Source organism: Seriola aureovittata, chromosome 2 (genome assembly GCF_021018895.1).
Source record: "Seriola aureovittata isolate HTS-2021-v1 ecotype China chromosome 2, ASM2101889v1, whole genome shotgun sequence".
NCBI lineage: Eukaryota > Metazoa > Chordata > Actinopteri > Carangiformes > Carangidae > Seriola > Seriola aureovittata.
The window spans coordinates 8737364-8759439 of NC_079365.1; the positions used below are offsets into that span (position 1 = coordinate 8737364).

The following is a 22076-nucleotide window of genomic DNA, read 5'->3' on the forward strand; positions in this document are numbered from 1 at the left end:
ATGCATTCGGCAGGATTTGTTGACATACTGAAATATTATGCCAGTGCAGCACTTTTCACTTCATTTGTGTTCTTACTGTGGTTACGTTAAAAAGGCCAGCAACCAAAGAATATTTCACCGTGTGGAATATGGATCACTGACTGTCAAAAGCTCTCACCCAAAATAAGGGGGTTGGGAGCAAAAATATCAAATAAACATGAGGCAAATTCCACCCTAGTTGATATTAAATTGCTTCACATTTGCACTTTTTAAAAGTTTTTCAAGCTTTTACATTTAAGTATTTGACCATAGCATGCCTTAGAGAAAGAGCTCTTGGTTGTAGCTGTTCATCATCATCTCCTCCCCTCTGTCTTGTCCTCCCCAGCTTGCTGACACTGATGGTTTCTAAGTGAGTATCTCATCCCTCTCTCTCTCCCTGTGTCATAATCACTGCTCTTTATGATCGGTTTGCCCTCTCTGCCCTTTCAAGATGCGGCATGTAATGAGGGCTCTGGAGGAATGTGTGAGTGGGCTATTTAGCTATTCAGACAAGATCAGCTCACACATCCCACGCTCTCTAACTCGACTCCCTACCAATGCTGCTCAGCTGAGCACAGCGATTGTTTGTCCCACTCACAAGGTCACACGCTGGATGATGCTCAGACATTTTAAATATATGTTAGGCCTTTCAGTGTCTAATCAGTTCATGTAAATCACATGGTTAAAATGAGCAAGTATTTAACTCAAATCCATTGACAATTACTGTATAAAGATGTATTGTGATTACCTTACAGGGTTCAATAGCTGCATTTTTGTGTCTGCTTATTTATAGGATCCTTTCCTCGGGTTACTCAAAACCAAAACTCCTCCATACACATCATCAACATTTAACAGCACAAATAATTAATTCCCCTTGCAGTGCAGCCAGAATTTCAGACATCGATGTTTTCATTGGACTGAGTGAACTTTTGATAAATTGCTACCATACACTTTAAGTGTACAGTATACTGCCATGAATATGAATAAACTAGTAAATATGAATGTATGCATGATGCATGCTGATCTTGACTAATCTTTCATGGGATTATTCAGACACATTCATCAGCAACAAACTAAAATCACTATATTTAGGCTCTTCCCATTAACATCTTATAGCACAGCAACTAAGAAAAATAACTCATTGAGCTCATGAATGTTTAAACATATACAGACAACCTGCTTATATTAAACCACAAAAGGTTTCCAACATCGGGATTTAAATAAATATGTGCATACATCATTGCCCATGTATTCATACAACTTTTCAGCCAGTTAATCTCAAATAACATATTATAAGCCCAATTCAAGTCATACATACTGTAGGTGTTTGATCCAAGTTTCTAAGCTGTTTTAACCATTTATATATACACACACACACACACACACACACACACACACACACACACACACACACACACACACACACACACACACAAAAACAAACAAACAAAAGAACAATCTTTACTAATGTAACTGTTAAAATAGATTTTCTAAAGCCTTATTTGTAAGGCAAACATATAAACATATAATCAATAACTGATGAAGAAATACAAGATCCCTTTAGTACGCTTTGTTTTTTTGGTGAAACAGTAACTGTAGAGTTTGGACCCTAGAAAAAGCAGAAAAGACTCATGTAGCCTGTAACATATGTCACTTCAGAATGTGAACTTCACTGAATTTCCAGTGTTATCAATGACATGACCTGAATGTTATTGTGGCTTTGACCGTGCAGGTGAGGATTTTTCCTTTTAATTTGGGTAAATATCTAAAAACTTTCAAACTGAACATTCAAAGAATAACAGAGCTGAATATCATGTTTTGTTGAACCACTACTACTGAACACATTAACAAGACTGTATGGACAAATGTGAACACACATGCATCCTGAACTTTGGACTGTGTGCATGTGTGCCTCTTTCTGAAGCACCGCCCACGTCTGCCTGTTGACCTATGAACGGCCCCGCGTTTAACACGCACATGCTCGCGACGTCATCTCTCTTTGGTTTTCCGTGTCAACATGGCGGCATCCATGGCATCCCAGGCTGCAGCAAGAGGACTGAGGACAGCCACCTCTAAACACATTCTTCTTGACAAACTCAAGGTACTCTTACCGGTCACGTTACCGACAATGCATTTCCCTCCTGTCACGAGCCGGTTCTGCTGTCGCATGTCCGTTGTCGTCGTCTCAGGGAGCTGTTAGTGTCGCTACCTTGCTAGCATGTTAGCATGTCACAGCGGAGAGAGGTTTGACAGATCAAAGTTGAAGAGGGTAACAGTCCTCTGCTGATGTAACGCGCCTCTCTTCACTGCAACCCTACAGGTCCTGTAATAACTGCAATCATATGTCATGGACTAAGTGCTCCACTTGAAAATTACAGCTATTTGACAGAAGCTTTTTAGTAAAACTTCACCAAACTGGTCACTAATGAAGTCCTTTCTGATTACTTCAAAATGCTAAGTATAGATTTGTCTGTCACTCTTGACTTAAATATAAAATGTGTCAGGGTTTATAGTTTCAAATTTTAATTTAAATCATAATTCTAAAATGGGCTGTAGAAGTGGTTTATCATTAACAGCACGGACAGTACATGTTCACAGTGTAGTTATAATAACCACACAGTGAAAAGGTTAACTCCTGCACTTTGATCCTGCAGTATCTGTTTGTGAGCTGTGAACAACTTTTGGCAGAATGCATCCGATTTTGCTTTGTCTGTGTAAGCAATGGCAAATGATTATAGTTACATTGTTATACGCTTCGAAAACAAAGCATTAGACCTAATGATTAAAAACAAAATGCTGCCAAAGCCACAAAAAAAGGAACCCGAAATAAATCCCTCTGCCTTAACAAACAAATTCACTCTTACAGAGAAGAAAAGCAGAGTTGTGTTTTGTAATTTAATTTTAAAAGCTTCAGGACAAGCGGATAAATAAATCATCATGTTCTTCTGCCAGCTGTGCCTCCGTTTGATATGTTTCTTCTCAGTCAGTAGGAATGATCTTGTCTTTATTGGAAGTGTGTCTGTATAAATGTTTGTAACACTAGTGCTGATGTCCTGACTGAAAAAATAAAGCAGGAAACTGTTGATACTGTAAACATTGGTCCAGTCATGCAGACATACTGTTTGGTACTGTGTTAAAATAGTACAGTTGGACTTTTCTAATCTCATGTCATATTTACTTTTTTAATATCTGCTTTTGCTGCATTGCCCTGATAGTTTCTGGTACGGACGGAGCCCTCTGTCTTTAGCTCTGTTTTAGACTGAGTGGATTTTTTTTTTTGACAACTGGGGTAAAGTCGAGTCAGTTTTATTTATACAGCACCAAATCATTACAGAAATTATCTTAGGGCTATTTTCATACAGATATAGTCTAGACTTATTTACACAAAACCAACATTCAACCATCAGCAACAAAATGAAACCTTGGGCAGAACCAGGATTTCTGTTGTTATTGTAATAAACATAGAACTGTGTATTATGTTTTATACAGGCAATACCAGTCAATTAAAAAAAATCTCACTTTTCTTCAATCCCACTCCTCCTGCTTATAATAAAGTTAAAATAAACATAGTAATTGGGTAGCAGTCTATTAAGTAATCCATAGTGCCAGTTGCTTATTTTGACTGAATGACCATTGTTTGCACTGGAGAAGGAATCTACAAATGTTTGACATTTTCACTTGACTTTTTACCATGTTGGTTTTAGATAAATAAAGTCTCTCCGTTGGAGGTGTGACCGTACTTTTTGAATGTGACCTTTTACTGATTTAGCCATGCATCAAAGACAAATTTTTCCTCAAACAACTGAAGAAATGTCTCATTGGAGAATGATTCAGTATCCTAGGAAACACTGTTCAGAGTGCGTATGACAGGGAAAGCTGCTCTGACGGCAAAGGGAGACCCAATTAGGTTGCTGAGATGAATTGTCAGGTATTTAGGTATGTGCCCATTAACACATAAAATTAAGATTGATATATTTAATTAGAAATTACAAGAAGTTTGTAGAGGTTTGCGGGAAATGTAAAATTTATCTGAATTTTTTAAAAAGTTTTTCCACACAGCCATTGTCATGAACTTCCATCCAAAATTAACTAATAACATTTAACCCAAGTAATGTATTATAGCTTGAGTAGATAAGAACAAACACTTATGATGATACTGAGATCATAATATTGTTTTTGTTGAATTTTTCTCTTGGATGTCCCAGAATGTATTTCTTAATTTTGCAATTGCACATGTGACATAGATTTAAAAAGTACAGGCTTGCAAACACTTGTAATCTCATATTTATTGGAATTTGTACCTGCTTCCCCTTTAGTGCTTCTTTCTTTCTTTCTTTCTTTCTTTCTTTCTTTCTTTCTTTCTTTCTTTCTTTCTTTCTTTCTTTCTTTCTCTTCCTCTCTCTCTTGGACCAGGAGATAAGAGTAATGATCAGGGATTCTCTCTGGTCTGTAGCACAGTATCAGAGCCTAAACTGATTGACAACCAGGTATATCTACAACAGAATCAAATCATCTTTGACAGAATGTCAGCTAAGCCGAGGAATTCAATTTGTGATGATATGTCAACAACAATGCAGAGGACATCACAATTTTCAGATGGTTACGCTCCAGGATGCTCTTAAAGGGCGAGTGGGATGTTCTGTTTTTTTTTCCTGCCCTCTCTCTCTCTCTCTCTCTCTCTCTCTCTCTCTCTCTCTCTCTCTCTCTCTCTCTCTCTCTCTCTCTCTCATAAATCAAATCTCCTGAATTCTTGTCTGCACAGCGAGATAATCCTCAGGCTGTTTTTCACTGTCGCTGCACAGTGGTGAATTTGTAAACGTTTAAGTTTTTATTTTTTGTAAGGTGTTCTGCTTACTAATAATCTAGCAGTGTTGAAGCCCAGCATGGTTTGAAGGAAAACACTGGGAAGAGAGGTGGCTCAATGAGACTCAGTCCTGAATATTTTACAGAGGGGGGTGGAGAGCCCTCTGCTTGCAACGACTTCTTTTGCTGGAACTTCAAACGACGGGCAGCTTCCCCATCTGTCTCAGCAAGAACACATTTACATTTCCTCCCCGCAAGGGATACTGGAGGACAAAGTTAGCTCTAACTGGATTTGAATATCGCTTCACCAAGGTTAATAGCCATTTCTGTAGCTGGTGAGGTGCTTAGGCTTTTTCAATAATTTAGAAGGGCTGCAGTCATTAGGAATTGTTGGCAGCCTCGGAAATGAGGAATGCAATGAGTGAATGCACTCCTATCAGCTTAACTTCTGCTGTTGTTCCAGTGTAGATAATGAGGGAGAAGTGGGAGTGATGCTGAAAATTAGTTGAGAAAACAGTGTCAGTGATTGCTGACAGCTGTAATTCATTAAAAGTGCAGCATGTTGAAGATTATGTTCAGCTGCCATACAAGCTTATCAATCATCTTTGAAATTAGATCTTCAAACATATCGTAAGTGTCATTTGGATTTCATAATTGAGTTTGCCTGGAGCCACTCCCTGTGAACTTTTTTTTCCAAGTCATGTGGACCTGACTTGCCTTCATCAATGCAAGGAAATTTGGACTGGGTCAATCTGGTCATCTGTTTATTTGGTTTCTGTGACATAAAAACAATGATGGCGCTGTTACTGTATGAGTGAACACACACTGTTTGCTAGTTTGATTAGCCTCGGCGTGGATGCCATGATAATTATTAAAGTGGTGAAAACAATTACGTTGAAGTTCCTTCGCTTCTTTTAATTTGTGACATTGACCTGGCAGTTAAGGCACAGGGTTACATGAATGAATCACTTTTCAAGCATGAGTAGATTGCCATAGTTGCCATAGCGATTCATGAGTTGTGGCTCCAAGCAGATGTTTATGGCCAAGTTCATACATGTATATGGGGCTGAACTTTGGCACAGTTGTGCATCCTTGTATTGCTGCCTTCTTATTCCTGTGTTATCTTCCCCTTAGACTTGACACCTTTGAATATGACTCTGTACACCCTCTCTTATTAACTATGCTAATTACTGAAATCCCTATCTGTAGAGACACAACAGTCAGGTTTTCTTTTCTTAAGCCTGTCTGCAGGAGATTAGACCTGCCCTGCCTAAAGACCTGCCAATGATGCAAATCTCACTGATCTAAATCCTGGAGCCATGCTCTACTGCTCCCGCCTCTATCTCTGCTCCTCTGTTCTATTCATGGATCTCTAACAGACAGATGTCATTTCTCTCTCCATACTTTAATGGTCTGGGCACGACCTTAGCTTTTAAGAGGCAAGGATGTACAAAGCTACAAGTGGATCGGAGCAGTAATAAGAGCAAGTGGTAGATCATTTGAGTCATGCGTACGACTTTATATCATTTTCCCCTTTTTAGCTTTATAGCCAATGATTTTTGATATCATCAGTAAGCAGCCTGGAAATCATGAGATTTACAAAGAAATGTACTAGAGTTTAAAACCATTCTGTAGCACTGAGTATAGGCAAAGGTACTCTATAACAAAGATGACTCGTTACAAGCAGCAGCGATAGTATGAAATGGTATACACTTCCTGTCTCCTAGGTGGGCGTCGTCGTGATCGCTTGTCCTTGTCAAATCATAACAATACAATACAAAACAGTACAGCTCTCGATGTAAAAAATTGAGCTTGATTTTGTCGCTCGTTTTTATCTGCTAACTTAAAATCTGATCAACCCAATACAAGATCATATCAGTCCAATATTCTCTAAATTTTTCCCCTCCAAAAACAGTTAGATAATAACAATAATAGTATTATTAAGCAAAGAAACATGTTTTCTTTGAGTTTTAACTTTTAAGTAATGGTTTCATGTATAATTCCCTCTAAACATCTGTTTATCTGGTTGGAAAGCGACGTTGGCAGCACTGCAGCAGTGAAACCAGACCAGAACCAACAGAGAGTTATCTGTGTTACCAGATCTCGCAAGAGTGTGTTGCTGAGACAGAGACAGGCCGTGAAAGTTAAATGTTGAGTAAATTGTCTGTCTTTTACTGTCAGAATGTAAGATGTGTGGCTTGTGAAAAATGGGTCCAGTATTTATTTCGGTGACTATGGGACGAGAGAATCGTCATAATCTGTGATCACATTCAGTTCTCCCTCAGGAAATGATTCTAAGTGCGCCGTCTCCTTTCTCAACTGTCTTCGGTATAGGCTAATTAATCAGAATAACTTTACATACATATCAGTAGTTTAAATGTAGTCACATGCTCAAGTCATCATGCTTTTGTTAAACCAAATGGCAAAGTAGCTTTAAGTTTTACCAGTATTACATCCCTACCATCCTTGCCATTGCTTTTCATCCAAATCTACAGAGGCAGTGCCAAAGCTTAGGACAGACAGATGAACTTCTGCCATCAGCACTCAAGTACTTAATTAATTAAAGGAGACCAGGCTGGATGGCTTTCTGAATAAGCCCACTAATGCTCCATGAGGCATGTTCCTGCTACATGGCTGGCTTTTAGTGGAAATATGCCTGTGATTCACACTGGCCTGTTTACGCTGAAAATCCACATCAGCTCTGCTTCTTTGCCTCCTCCATTTTCTTTATTGTATGTCACCTCTATCACAGCTTAGTAACACAGTGCTTGTCTAAATACAAGACAGTCTGTATTTATGAGTTGCAACTAAGTAGCAAACTGCCACCTCATTAGCAGAAAAGCAGTCGACTGCAATCAGTATGGCAATGATTTTGATAGGCGCTGTGAGTACTGCTCTCTCTGATTCAGCCAGTGCTCATGGAAGTGGACACTATAAAGTTCCCCTTTTAAATTCTTCCCGGATGGTTAGCTAAATGGATGGAGAAGAGAGTCGGGTTCATAACCTGAATGGGAACAAATCAATTACATAGAATTGGTGAACTGGCAATCTGTTAATTTCTTAAACATTTGATAATGCCCCTTGAGGAGCATTCTGGTTAATTAACTCTGCAGTCATTTGTCGTCACTAATTAGGCAGTGTCATTTCAAAGGGGCTTAGGGTCTAGCCATGACAAGTAATGAGGATTTTAACCTCACCAGACATCTGGGGATACCGCTTTATAATATGAGATATTAAGTGCCTCTGGAAACTCCAGTTGTCCCCTCGCTGTGGTTAGGAGGTTAGAACAAAGTGCACAGCTTTGTACAGGCAAGAGTTATGGATTTTTGTTTGGGCAGGAAAAAAATGCGTCTTTTCTAGGACCCTATTCTGCAGAACGGTACACCACAATTTCTGTCCATACAATGTGGTAATTTATGATAAATAATATGTGAAATGATGTAAATATTTTTTTATGCCCCAGCTCTACGATCAGATTAAATGTCCCCATTAAGGTTCCTTTTCACAAAAAACCTAGTTTTCATTCAAAAGGTTTGTTTGCTGAAAAAAGTTACTGAAACACAACACTGAAGAGTTGACTTTAGAGAAAGGGAAAAAAAAAAGAAACTATATAAAAAAACCCCACCAGGCTAAGAGCCTGTAGCCATGCTAGCAGCCAAATGCTAATGTCAGCTTGCTAAAATTCTCACAATGACAATGCTAAGAATGTTTAGTTTGTTAGCATTATAACATTTGGTCACAGACCAAAATATTGGACAAATTAAAAATTTGACCTGATGATTGCAAATTCATTCAATAGTAGTGGAGAGATGGACAGACCACTAGACTCACCGACAGACTGACATTGCCATCCATAGAGCCATATCACATGTGTTGTTAAAAACAGACTTCACTGATTGGTTTTTACAGTAAAAGTATCTACAACACATTTACTAAAAGGCCTTTGTCTTGTTCTTCTCTTGTTTTTCTGATGCATTATTTTTCTGGGATGCTTTTTTCAGGAAAAAAAATCCACTGAGACAGGTCATCTCAGATTTTGTTAGGCAGGGAATACCCTGTGGTTACTAGAATGACAGTCAGTAGGAGGACACAGAGAGTCCTAAAATGATCTCAAAGGCCCCTCTGAAACACTCCTGATAGGAGAAGTTTCTCCTCTTGTTCTTAATGCAGTCATGTAGGCTACATCAGTGCAGATTTACAATGTTCTCATGAATGTACCTGCTTAAAATTGTGCCTTCACCTCAGAAGTGTTGATAGCTTTTCTTTATTTTTATACTCTTTATGAATCAATCCTGGATCTGCGTATTGAAATTTTCCCTTAATGGAGCCACACTATGTTTACTAATAGCCAATGTGTGAGTGGGATTGAGTCTTGTGCTCAAGGTATATTCTGAATCCCTCCAGTTCTTTACTGCCTTAATGCAGCTCTTCATGGTGGATGTAAAAGCTTTACAAGCGAATTTAGAAACAGCTGGAATAAAACACCATAAGCTAATATGTTGCTTTTTTATTGACTTCTGAAAGGTGGTGAATGATGAAAACTTGTTCAGGTGTCTTATAAGGTATCGATTTGGCTCATGCAGCAGGAATTACTTTGCATGTGTCTTCCACGTCATCAGTTAGAGCAGTCTCCAATGCGCCTGCTACTGTTATTCCTCTTACAGATGTTGTCACTTCTTATTCACACCTTGAACATTTGTTCAAACGAAGGAAAAAATTAAATATTCAAACTCTAACAACTTGTTTGATATCAAGTGTGCAGTCCATAAACGCATCTGAGTGTTTGAAGTAGTTTGCTTTGTGGTCCAACAGAGGGTAGAGATGCACCAATTTCAGTTTTCTTGAACAATTCCAATTTTCTTTCTAAGAACTATAATTGACAGCTATGTGACTGCTTTCTGCTTACAGCTCGTCACATTTCGGACCGCACATCATCGATGGATGATTATTAATATTGATGGCTATTATTCAAGGCCCAGTAGCAACGCTTGTGGTGTGGACACACATGCATGCAGCAGCAATTCAGCGAGGTAGCCGTCATGCACAGGCACTAGTTTTACCCTCTTTGCCTTTGCTAGCGTCTTGGAATTGTACATGATGGTGTTTTAAGTGTCTTTAAGTTTATTGTTCCGAATGTTTTTGTGGTTGTTCCTCCATGGCTTACTTTGGCTCTAAAGGGGGGCTATTAGAAATTGCAAGTTTTGTGTCTTCTTCACGGAACTTCCACACCGATGGTATGTTGTGTGAATCTGTGTCTAAATCCATATGTAGCTGAGTCTGTGCTGTTGGGTGCATGATGTGAACCATTGTGTGGTGCATGAGTGTAGATTTGACCAGCACAGAATCAGATATCTGAGACTGATTGGCCAATCACCAGCAGATCACTCTGATCATCTCTAATGGAGGCTATCCAAGAAAAGTTGACAAATTTGGAGTTCCAAATATGTGGTAGACTCTACAGTACAAGTCTAGGCTATATAGCATCATAAATACCCGAATCAACACAGTTTAAAAACAAAAAACATTATACTGCATGGTGCAATTGTCAGCACTGAGGTTCTGGGTTTGAGTCTGTGTAGAGTCTGCATATTCTCCCTGTGCCTTCATGGATTTACTATTTTCTGATTGCAGTTCAGAGACATGCAGATTAGCTTAATTGGTGACTCTGCCACCAAGCCATAGGTGCGAGTGTCAGGATGAATGGTTGTCTGTATCCATGTATCAGCCCTGTGATAAACTGGCATCCTGTCCATGGTGTACCTTGCCTCTCACCCAATGTCAGCTGGGATTGCTCCAGCCCTTCAGTGCCCCTCTAAAGTATAAGTGAGTGTAGTTAATGCAAAAATAAACAGGAAGGGAAACAAAGATTATAGTTTTATACTTTTTGTGGGGCTTAATAATTTGAGTACTTGTTATCATTATTGCTGCAGGTTAAATTTGTGTCAGTGGATAAATCAACTTATCTTTTCACCTCTACATGTAGGCGTTTGTGATCTTGTATCCAGCCACTGTCTTTACATTTTGTAATACACGTGAAATTAACATCATAGTCATTTTAAAGGTTTAATTTAATATTGATATATATCACAAAATGCCTTACACATGCACAATCACATGCTGAGTAATCAAATTAATCTTTGCAGTTAACTACTTGTCATGCAGTGTGTAATGATTACATGTATTCATAATTAATTATTAGCGAACATAACCAGAGCACCACACCAGCCTGTATGAACTTTGTGGTATTACTGAAAGATAGCCTGAGCTGGATTGTCAAAGCCACAGTGCTGATGTCCTTAGTTAGATAAATAGCCTGTGTTCAGAGCTAATGTTCCCTTAGTGTTACAACTGCCAGGGCAGAATCACATCTTCACTCACTATTCGCTGGATCCTGTCTGGTTTCACTGCCATTCAAGAAACAAATGCGTTTTTTAACCTGCGATGTCAACCCTTTGAATTTTTGAGTGACAGATTGACGAGCAGCACGGCATCGACTGGCTGCTGTTTATGGGCCTGATCAAAGGTGATTGCCTGCTTTGTAACCTTCCCCTGTAAATTAAGGCTTATGGCTCTAATAAATTTCCAAGGGAGCCAGAACCACTCTGTCAGATGGTGACTTTTTGACATTGTTCCACTCTCTCTTAGTGATAAAGACAACTGCTTTAAATTAGCCCTAGGATATTGACTCCTTAAGTTTAACAGAAGGGCAAACGACAGAGTAGTGGCATGTCTTGAAATGACTTTGGAAAGTGCCAAGATCAGACATCCTCAATGTGATGACACTTCTCATAACAAGTGTGGTTTGACATTGTGCATGCTGCTCTCAACCAAAAATGAGACTGCACAATTTTGTGCCTCTTAGGAGGAGTCCTGATGTTGCATGATGCTGTGCTGAATACCATATGGACCAGCTAAAGAAGTGTTGTTCGAGTATCGTTGACTATACCAAGATTTTGTCCTTCAATGCCACTCGTGGATTAGTACAGCTGAGACAGGGACTTGGCAACCTGATGCAGCTGCTGCCATAGCACTGTCTGTCCTCTGTATGCCTTTGTGTGAGGGTAACGCCACTCTGGGTGCTCTGTGAAGAGAGTGGCCGTATGGTGACATAGTTTATTCAGCACATTTTAATGTTCCAGCTATTCCTCTGTTCTTTTTTTAACTTGTGCGTGTCAACACAATTTAGTTGTAGGAAATGTCTCCGTGAGTTGTTGTCTTGAGGTTTGTTTACCTACTTTACTGCTATAGAATTTGCATTTACCTTAACATTAAGCCACTACATAGTTTGTGGTCAAATCGTGTTAACATACTGCATCATTTATTAATGCTGGATTTTGTTAAAGAAAACCCATTGTGTTTCTGCCTCTTCTTCTTCTTCTTTAAACTTCTTCTTCTGTCTGTCTGTGGCAGCCCCAAGGTATGTTTGGCTTGCTGATTGGAGATCACTACAGTGAGGCTTTTGACCAAGTTTCATGTCTGTGCGTCAAGTGCTATAGCACCACTAACAGGTCAAAGTTGGAGGTGTGTTCAGTGTTCATGCCTGTAAGTTTTGAACTGCATGTCCAGTAATTTCCGCCATATTAGGTTTCGCTATTTCACAGACAAACTTTGTCCAGTCTACACTAAAATTGGCCCAGATACTCTTCAGACCAAGCCTCACAAAGGTTATCGCCTGTTTTTTTTTTTTTTTTTTAAATTTAAAAAAAAAATAATAATTTCGACAATGGAAGTGAAGTCATATCTGAGCAACGCTCATGTATGACAACTAAACTTTGTACACAGACTATGGTCCCCATCAAGAAATCAGGTGTCCTTTGGCCTCTAGGGGGCAATGAGATAAAGCAAATTGCATTTTGCCTCTTGACTGCTGATGCATTTTCCTTAAAATCTAAATTTTTGTGTCTGATCTTAACCAAAATTGATACAGATTTACTTCAAACCAAGCCTGAAAAAACTTGAATAATAATCTTTAATAAACTGACATGAAACTTGATGCGAGTGCTTACAACAATGCCCTTTAATAACATCATGTTTCTGTGGTAGTGCTGGGCTGCTTGGCCCCCACATCCCTGCTTGCAGCTATATTTTTGTCACTGTGTCAATTGCTCTGAGTTTTACTAACATATACCTGGGAAACATGAAGTGTTTTAAAACATGATTTAGGCTAAATATCAGTTTAAGGAGACAATATAAGCATATATGATTGATGAGACTGCAGATTTCAAGGGTTGCATGAATTTTGCATGCCCTGTATCTGTGGATTATTTTCTATTTCAAAGGCAATTTTTTTATTTTTATTTAATTATTTAATTTGTGGCAAACTTGCAATGACTGTAATCCTCTATTTACATTCATAATGTTGTCTCTATTTCTTTTGAAGGCCTTGATCACTTATAATACAGTAACATCCAGTACACCATGCTTTATTTATCAAATGTTCCCTCTGCTTTACCAGAAGTAACCTCAGACAACAGCCTGCTTGATTTTGATGTACTTGAAACTAACACTGATTTGCACCTCACTACGTGAGCATTCCCAAAGTTAGAAACTTTGATCAAAACATTAATCAAAAGCACCACAAGGATCTGACTGAAGGTAGGACTTTTGTTTTTGGCTTAAAACAAGAAGCCCCTTTTTTAAGAAAGGAAAAAAAGTCAGTATCCACCCCTGCTAAAGTATTGCCGTGACATTTTGTGATCACTCGCTGAATGTCAAGACTCTTGCTGCAAGCCTGCTGAAAGCAAAATTCTTCCACGGAATAAGTGCTTCCTCAGTATGACTTCAGCTTCTTTCTCCTCTGTCATGTTTGAATTTTGTAATAAAAGTTTTTGCTCAGAAGCGAGTGCAGTTGCAAGGGTGTAAAAACACAATCGAGACTATTATTAGAGTGGTGTTACATTAACAATGTCATCATGGATTTAGCAATGGCATACTTTTACCTCCTGTAAATTAATGTGTCCCTGACCTAAAGGAAAAGCCAGGTCCTAATTTTTTTGAGAGTGCTCCGATCAGGATTTCTGGGGGCCAATCACCCATCACTAGAGGCAGTATCAGATGATACCGATCATGAATCACAGGGTCTATTTGAAGCCTTCTATTTATCATGTAGCATTATTTATTTATTCATTTAACTATTCTTTACATCATTGTATATTAAGAATTAACCTTTTCAGGTCTAAGCCATCTTTTGCTATTTTAGAAACTACCTCTGGTGTTTTGACAGTGAGCCAAATGCTTTGTGCATATTTTAAGAAAAACTTGTTAAAAGAGAAAGAGAAAGAGAAAGGAGACAGACCTTTAGCTGAGGTATAGTTACTGAAGTGAAAGCTTACAATCAAGTTTCCACGTTTTAAGTAATTTTCTTTTTGTGTTCAGTAACATTAGTGCTACAGAGACATCCTATCCATTTTGATTTGCAGAATGAATGAGACCTGTTCCCTAAATGTCTTTTTTCTGCTCATCTCCATATATAAATAGAGAATATTGCTGTATATCATTGTCACCACTCTCTCTTGCCACTGCGTACCACTTCTCTTCTCTTGGATACATTCATGAGAAAGATCTTGAGTGCTTTTGTGTGTAGAAGAGTTTGCTGTGAATACTTTATCCCAACTTGGACTCATGTCAGAAGATACAACTTTGGTTTTGCCACAGTGTCTTTTCGCCAGTGTGCACAGCGCATCCCATGTGTGTCTATTCTTGTCTTCTTTTCGTGTGTGTATTAAGAATAAGTAGAGCAGTAGTTAGATAGAAAGAATGGGTAGGGTTGTCTCTAGAGTGCTGCTGATGATAATTACTGTAGAGAGAGTGTCTCAGGGGACTGGAGGCCAGCTGCTTGCTTGCCTGCCTGCTCTGCTGCCACACTGCCATCCGCCACTTAATGCATTCTTCCAGGGCAGACATGTTGCACTTGGATTATTCCTCTCCTGTCAAGACCTCAGCAGTATCATGATTTGACTATTTGATAGCATTAAGCAGGACTAGGAGTGACTGAAACCATAATTGTAGTCATGATTAGTCTATGATGATTAAGTGTTTTCTACAGGAGCGACTTCCTTACAATATAGCTCTTCTTAAAGTGGCAAATCGATATGTATTATAATATTCTATAAGACAACACAGAGTGGCACAGTTGGAGGAGCCAGTTGCCAATTTTAAACTTTTCTTTTAGTGTTATTCTGCTCCTTTATTCATGTTCCTCAACACTGAAACACTCATGGGAGTATCCTTGGTGATTTCTAATAAATGGACTTCACTTACATAGTGCTTTTGTAGTTTTATCGACCACTCCGAGTGCACATCACATCCATACATGCACTGGAACACAACTTGGGGTTCAGTATCTTGCCCAAGGACACTTCAACATGCAGAGGCGGAGCTGCGGATCGAACAACTGCTTAGTTGACTACCCACTCTATCTCCCGAGCGACAGCCGCCCACAAATAATACTTTACAACATACACAATAATATTACTTTATAGGGATGCCCCGATTGATCGGCCGATTTTCATTATCAATATGTGATCGGTAGATGGGCAAATTATGCTCCTAGTCACCGATCACCTTAAAACCAATCGCAGGCCCCGGCCTAATTTAACCCCTGGCTCTGGCAAAATTTAATTTGATTACCATTTTGTTCTCCTGAAAAGAAGAGGGGAGGGGCTCAGTTCCAGCAGGTTTTGTGCTTAAACTGCAGGAGTTTAAGCTTAAATTGCGTTGACTTAGTAACAAGTTTAGAGTTGTCTGCAATCAATGGATCACATTGCTTAGACTACGCACCCAACATAGCATTGCCCTCGTACCGCAACCATGGGTACTGAGTTAGCCCAGTTTCTCTGTCTGTCCCTGTCTGCGCCTGCATTCTGATGAGAGGTCATGTGGTCAGACCGAGCGAGCCATTGAAGGGAAGAAAAACCAAAACCTTCAGCTATAATGCAGTACATGCAAGGCACCAAAACAGCCTAATGAATAATAATCATGCAACGACCAGGTGTAATTTTAACTCGCACACTCACAAAAAATTGTCACATATGCATAGATGTGATAAATGTGATTGTGGCATCCCTAATACTTTATACAGTATTGGTTAATGTTTTTCCAGTTTTATTTGACCTTATCTTAGCTAATGAGAAGTTCAGTTTTAGGATGGCAAATCGCTGTGATCACTATGGTACCCACGAGCCTCAGCTGCTATGCTATGGGGATGAAGCCAGTCAGATGCAAGAATCTGAGCTATAGTAGATTCAGAATGGTTGGTTATTGCAAAACTACACTATAATTGATGAATCCCACTGACCTGGAGTCTAAAAGTGGATTGATTTAAACTTTTGAGTTTGTTATCTGGTTTCTACCACGTGTAATCCTTAGCTTCAGATCACCATTAGTTGCGCATGAAACAGAGCTCTGTGATTGGATGTTTCTTACCAAAATGCCCATTGGGAATCAGAGTTGGCCTATCTCCTCACATTTTTATGTCCACAGGCTTGTACCACAGACTTTTTTTTTTTATCAAAGAACTGCAGATTTTCTCTTTGTTTGAAGATTTTCTGGGCATTTTATGCCTTTATTTGAAAATAGACAGGAGAAAGTTGACAGCAATTGAGGGGAGAAAGACGAGATAAGACGTTCAACAGAGGTCCCCAGCTAAAATCCAACAGAGAATATAGTAATCATAGTATTTAGTATGTGTCTTAACCATAAATCTAGCACAACACCCCAGAGTGAGAGATTTTCTAACACAGGTATTTATATTTTTTACTGATGAATATAATGATCACTTTATGTTGTCTCTTTGAAAATAAACAGAATTTTTACTTCAAAAACAGTGGATTCCTGAAATATCTCCTCACACTTTGCATCATTATAGCAAATCTTTATCATTCAGTACGTTCCCTTTTAATTATATTTTAATAAATAATTCTTATAATTCAAGATGCTGTGTGCTGCACTGTTTGGGGGCTCAGATCTATTTTTATAAATAATGAGAATATCTCTTCCAGAATATGTTGGCAGGTAAAGCAACAGGTTGCCTCCTGTTTTGTTACTCATTGTTTACCTCTGAATGGTGTCGAACCAGATGTGCCTGCATGCTGGTTGTATTACAGCATTGCTTGACTTTACCATGACAGATTTCACAAACAGCTGTGGTAATATAAAGCCTCACTTCATCATTTTAATTAGGATTTGCAGTAGTCAAGAATACCTACGCATGTCAAAAAGTCTTTGTAGAGCAGTAGGAGGGTAGTAAACAATACAAAAAAAGAACTGCTGTTGTCATTCATTGCTCATTAATAACTGAGTTTCAGGCATCAGGCTGATATCAGAGCATAATGAAGAACGCTCACATGAGAAAAAGTGATTCACACATAGGTGGAGTTCAAAGAGTTCACTAATACAGCTAATCATGTGTCATTATTCACATCACAAATAATGGAAGTCAGGTAAAATAGACAAAGTCAACATCATCCTTTAATACCAGTCAACAGTTATAGTATTTACCATATAGTAAGTTTAAAGATTTACGTAGGCAATAAGTTCTTAATTCATCATTCATGAAGTTTGAATGAATCGCTCATTATTATTATTATTATCCATATTCTGGTAGTATGACCTGGAAGTGAATGTGTTGTTCCAGCCAGGTTTCATTTAATGCACTTTGAAGGTAGTTAAAAAAAAAAAAAAAGGAAAAACAATTACATGCCTCAAATATGCTGACTATAAATATTGATTCTGAATTTATTATGGTGTATTAAAAATCATCAAGGAAAAAATTGTAATTTGTTTCTGATGAGATCTTTCTCCTGCATTCACATTGCAGTGTATACCTGCCAGCCTAGTGGGGCAGTGTGGTTTGCTTTAGTTAGTTAGTCAGGTAGCTCAGTTGTTACCAATGTGGAAAATTGTCTTCAGCTTCAGTACTCAAGCTATAAATTGAAAAACAAGAAATTTGGAAATATAATAAATGTAACACCATCAAAACATAGCGATATTATTACACTTAAGGTCTAATTATAAATAAAGAATTCATTGTAAAATATAGAGGGCTAGGGTTAAAATGAATTTCAGTGCCATCACGATTGCTAATTACATATTAAATGATTAAGTACCGAGGTAAATTCTCAAAATGTCTGTACAAAGGGAGGGAAAGATTATATAACAACATTATTCTTTATATTTCAGCCGCTAATTGTTTTTTCATATCTTTGTAGATATGTAGTAATGTTAAACTTGTTTGAAGTGATAGATGATATGAAGATAACAGGATGTAAATTACTCAAACTAGGTTACAATGGCCACAGAGGTCATTAACGAAACTGCAGCCTGAATAACAAGTTACATAACAAACCAGTTTTTATCAGTCAGGCACCAGAAATTTTCTAAATGCCTTTTTGAGGTACATATGGCAGTGTCTGCCTGACTTCCTTTTTGGTTTTACTGTAAAGCACTTTGTAACCCTGTCAAGAAAAGTGCTATTTAAGAAAAGTTTATTATTACCAATATATTATCATGATTATATCCACTTATAGGCAACGTTGTGGTCAATACATCACGTGACTAGTGCCATGCAGGCTAGTGGCTTCAGAAAGTATTCTTTTATTGTGTTGTAGATTTAATTTTAAATTGATTAAATTGTCATTTTTGTCTAGAAGGGACCTGGTCGTGGATGTGACCAAGAACACAACAGTTGCTCTAACAGAGCTTCAGGAGTCCTCTGCAGAGATGGAAGAACCTGCTGAAATGACATCCATCTCAGCAACACTCCATCAAATCAGGCCTTTATGTCGTGAGATGGAAGCCACTTTGAGTAAAAGTAATCTGAGAGAAAGAGGATAAAGATGCTCTTGTCTGAAGGGAAAATAATTGAACCCTTTGGGCAGACACCTATACTATGTGTGGATAACACCAGGCACAGCTCATTACCTGGATGATATCATCCCTACAGTGAAGCATGATGGTGCCAACATACAGTATGCTATGTAGGTGCTTCTTAGTGGCAGGAACAGAGAGACTGGCTGCATTCATCCTTCCCTAAATTCTGATTAAAGCACTGAATTAAAGCTCTGAATATTTCATACTAATTTTCAGTAGATTTTGGTGTATGATTTTTGATCTGCACAAAGTTCTTAACACATTTTCACTTTGTTGTTATGGGTTGCTGAGTGTAGATTGATGAGCAAAAATGTCAGTTTCATCCATTTCAATCCACACAGATTATCCCTGTGTCTGGTACATACTAAAAAGTGCCCTAGGTTCCTTTCCATTCTCTGGTGTTTTGCCCAAAGGTAACTGTCAGTGCCTGGAGGGACACCTCCAGCCGCATTTGACTTCTCCAGTAAGCAGCAGCTGTTATTTTGGGAACTCTGCCTTCTTCCTTTCCTCTCTTACCCTCACTCCTCCTGTATTTGGGAGACAGGGGAGCCATTTCAATTGAGGTCTGATAATGTATTTGCATTAGATTACCAGTAAACTGGTTTGGGAAGGGCATGAGTTTTGACTCTTTCTCTACAAAGGCACGTCCATATTTTAGCAGGAATTGAGATGAACGTATTCTTGTCCTTTTAGACCATGTGACTTCAGGTCACATTATTGTCATTTTACAATACTCCCATGTCTGTCCATGTTTTTTCATATGAGTCTGTGTATTGCAGTAATGTTCCTTTAGTCATTGTTTCCTGTATTCTCAACCTTATTGGGACTTTTCCTGTATTGACAAAAATGGTTTCACTTGTGCTTGAAATGGATCTTTTGTGATCCTATGTACCAAATTTACCAAACTTTTGTTAAAATTTCCAAGCTATAAGTTATAAATAATTGTTAGTCGTGCTGGAGACTACAGCAGGCAGGGGGATTTATGCTTCTATTGTTATCTTGAACCTCTCAGTTTCTCCAAAAGTGAAGCCAAAAGTGACGTCACTGGTGGATTGTTATCTCCAACACAAAGTTGTTGTATGAGTTTCACATGCAAATATTGAACCAGTAGAGTTGCGATTGACTCTGGAGAGTGGCATTGCTATTATAGGCACCAATGTGTCCCCATCAGTCTTCGAATACTTTCCACACTTTATCAACATCTGATCGCAGTGCAGACTTGACCATAGTTTGATATTTTTTGGTTGTTTGGAAAAAATTTTATCCGAATGGTTGGATGTGCTAGTTAATATGTCTCAATGTGATCTGATAATACCTGCTGTTGAAAAGATGTGTAAAAGGTGTGGGTCCTATGACAGTTTCTTTAGTCAAATGTAGACCAAAAGATGGACTGACAGAAGGAGATAGACGTGCATCATGCTCGCTATGCTGATCCTCCCAAGGCGAACAGTTTGAATGGCAAGGGAAGGGGATGTTTTAAGAGTGGAGGCCCTGCAGGTATCTGACAGCAGTCAAATGAGTCCACAAAACAGAGGAAACCTGTTCTGCAGCTTGGCTTTTTAAGGCTGTGTGGATGGGTTCCGCTGAAATGAACACGTAGGAATAAGCGACAGGCAGAAGAAGAGTAAATGCTTTAAGTCTTCCACACCAGCCAAGTTTTTCCGAGATAGGCAGACAGAAACAACAGTTACATTTTATCCAAATTCATTTGAATTTTTCTTAAATTCTTTTCTAATTCCTGACCATGTGCAAACTTGCACTTTTTCATGTACATATCGTGTGTATTGTGTATATTGTATTTATTAGTGTATATTTGGTATATTTTTGTTGTATATTTCCATAGATGTTTTATTCTATAGATGTTTATTTTCTGCTGTGGTAAATTAATTTCCCAGTTGTGGGATAAATAAAGTTAATCTAATCTAATCTAATAATTTTTCCTATATATATATATATATATATATATATATATATATATATATATATATATATATATTTTTTTTTTTTTTTATTTATTTATTTATTTTTTTACATTCATTCTTTTGTTATTCATGTTGCTTTTCAGATCTTTATGCAATTCATATATTGCCCTGCCTTTGAACCCAGACTGCTGGGAGAGAGTCACATCATCAGCATCGGCTGCTATAGAGTGCTACTATGGAGGATAAACTGGAAAGCATAGCACTACATGTAAACATACAAACTGCAATAACTGAAACATATGGTATCATAGACGAGACTGCAGAGGTGACCCTCACATGCCCCTCATTACTGTATTCATTTATGCAAGAGAAGAGGCCAATATGGATCAACATGTACTATTCGCCCAGAAAACAACCCATTTTGGCTCTAATGAAGTCTGCTGACAGACTCTCATGAGAGTTGGAGTGGAGAAAGCATGCTAATACAGTGTACTGTGGCACACAGAGGGTTGGTTTTGGCATGGATTGTGGATTGGTTTTGCTTTCAGAGGCCCATTGACTGTTGACTGTGCTTAGTTTTAGATTTAAAAAAAAAAAAAGGTTTGACTTGGCTTTCCCAATTAGAGCAACCATCCCAAGCTCATTAGCCTTTAATCATGAATAACCACTAAGGGTTAGTGGGGGTTACATTTTGCTCCCTCCATGATGTGCACAGTTTTCTTTTTTTCTTTTTTTTTTGGTTCCTACTGTGTGAGAAAATCTTCTTAAAAAAATGTTTGATTTGCTTGATCAGCTCGTCTTTCATCACCTATACAGTGGTTTAATTTAAAATAAAAGTAAGTGAAAAGTAAATGAAAAATTAAATATATCCTTTCACCCTGATACTGGTACTGCGTTAGCTATGGTGATTGAAAGTAGTATCTACTTTTTCTTCTTCACTGGCTCAGTTGGTCTCTCCCTGCAGCCTGCACTCTCACCATCAGTTGTGTGTGTCGGGACCTCTCGTTGGCTCTCCCTCTCCACCAGCCTCCTCCTCTCTCTCCTCATTTTGTGTTTTTTTTTTTTTTTTTTTTTTTGGAAATAATCAGCTATAGACTGCTTCATCTTTGGAACATGGGAACAGCTAAATTCATCATCAGTGTGCGTGTTCAGCCAGAGAGAGTGCAGGTAGAGAGAGAGACCGACTGAGTCAGTGAGAAAGAAAAGAGTACGCAGTGGCACCAAAACAAAGCCTAATGATCATCAAGCACTTGCACAGTTGCCACATTCAATTTTAATATTAAAAAACTGTTGCATATGCAGCCGTTTTGGTCGCAGTCTGGAGCCCTGTGTTTGAGCGAAATAATTCCACTTACGACTGCCATCATTTTTGTCAGGCAGTTTAAAAGGACTCCGATTCAATTTCAAGGTGTGGTGCGCTGCTTGATTCTATTGCCATATTTTAGTTGTGCCCGTCCCCACAGT

The 22076-nt window shown here is 38.4% G+C and overlaps 1 protein-coding gene across 1 annotated transcript in view; it reads left to right on the plus strand.

The window, feature by feature from the left end:
- Positions 1-1997: 1997 nt before the first annotated feature.
- suclg2 (succinate-CoA ligase GDP-forming subunit beta) overlaps positions 1998-22076 on the plus strand; it is an 89318-nt gene continuing 69239 nt past the window's right edge. Inside the window, exon 1 of the mRNA XM_056403339.1 lies at positions 1998-2119. Coding sequence (XP_056259314.1) covers positions 2036-2119 — 84 coding nt within the window. The 5' untranslated portion in view covers positions 1998-2035. The remainder of the gene's footprint in view (positions 2120-22076) is intronic.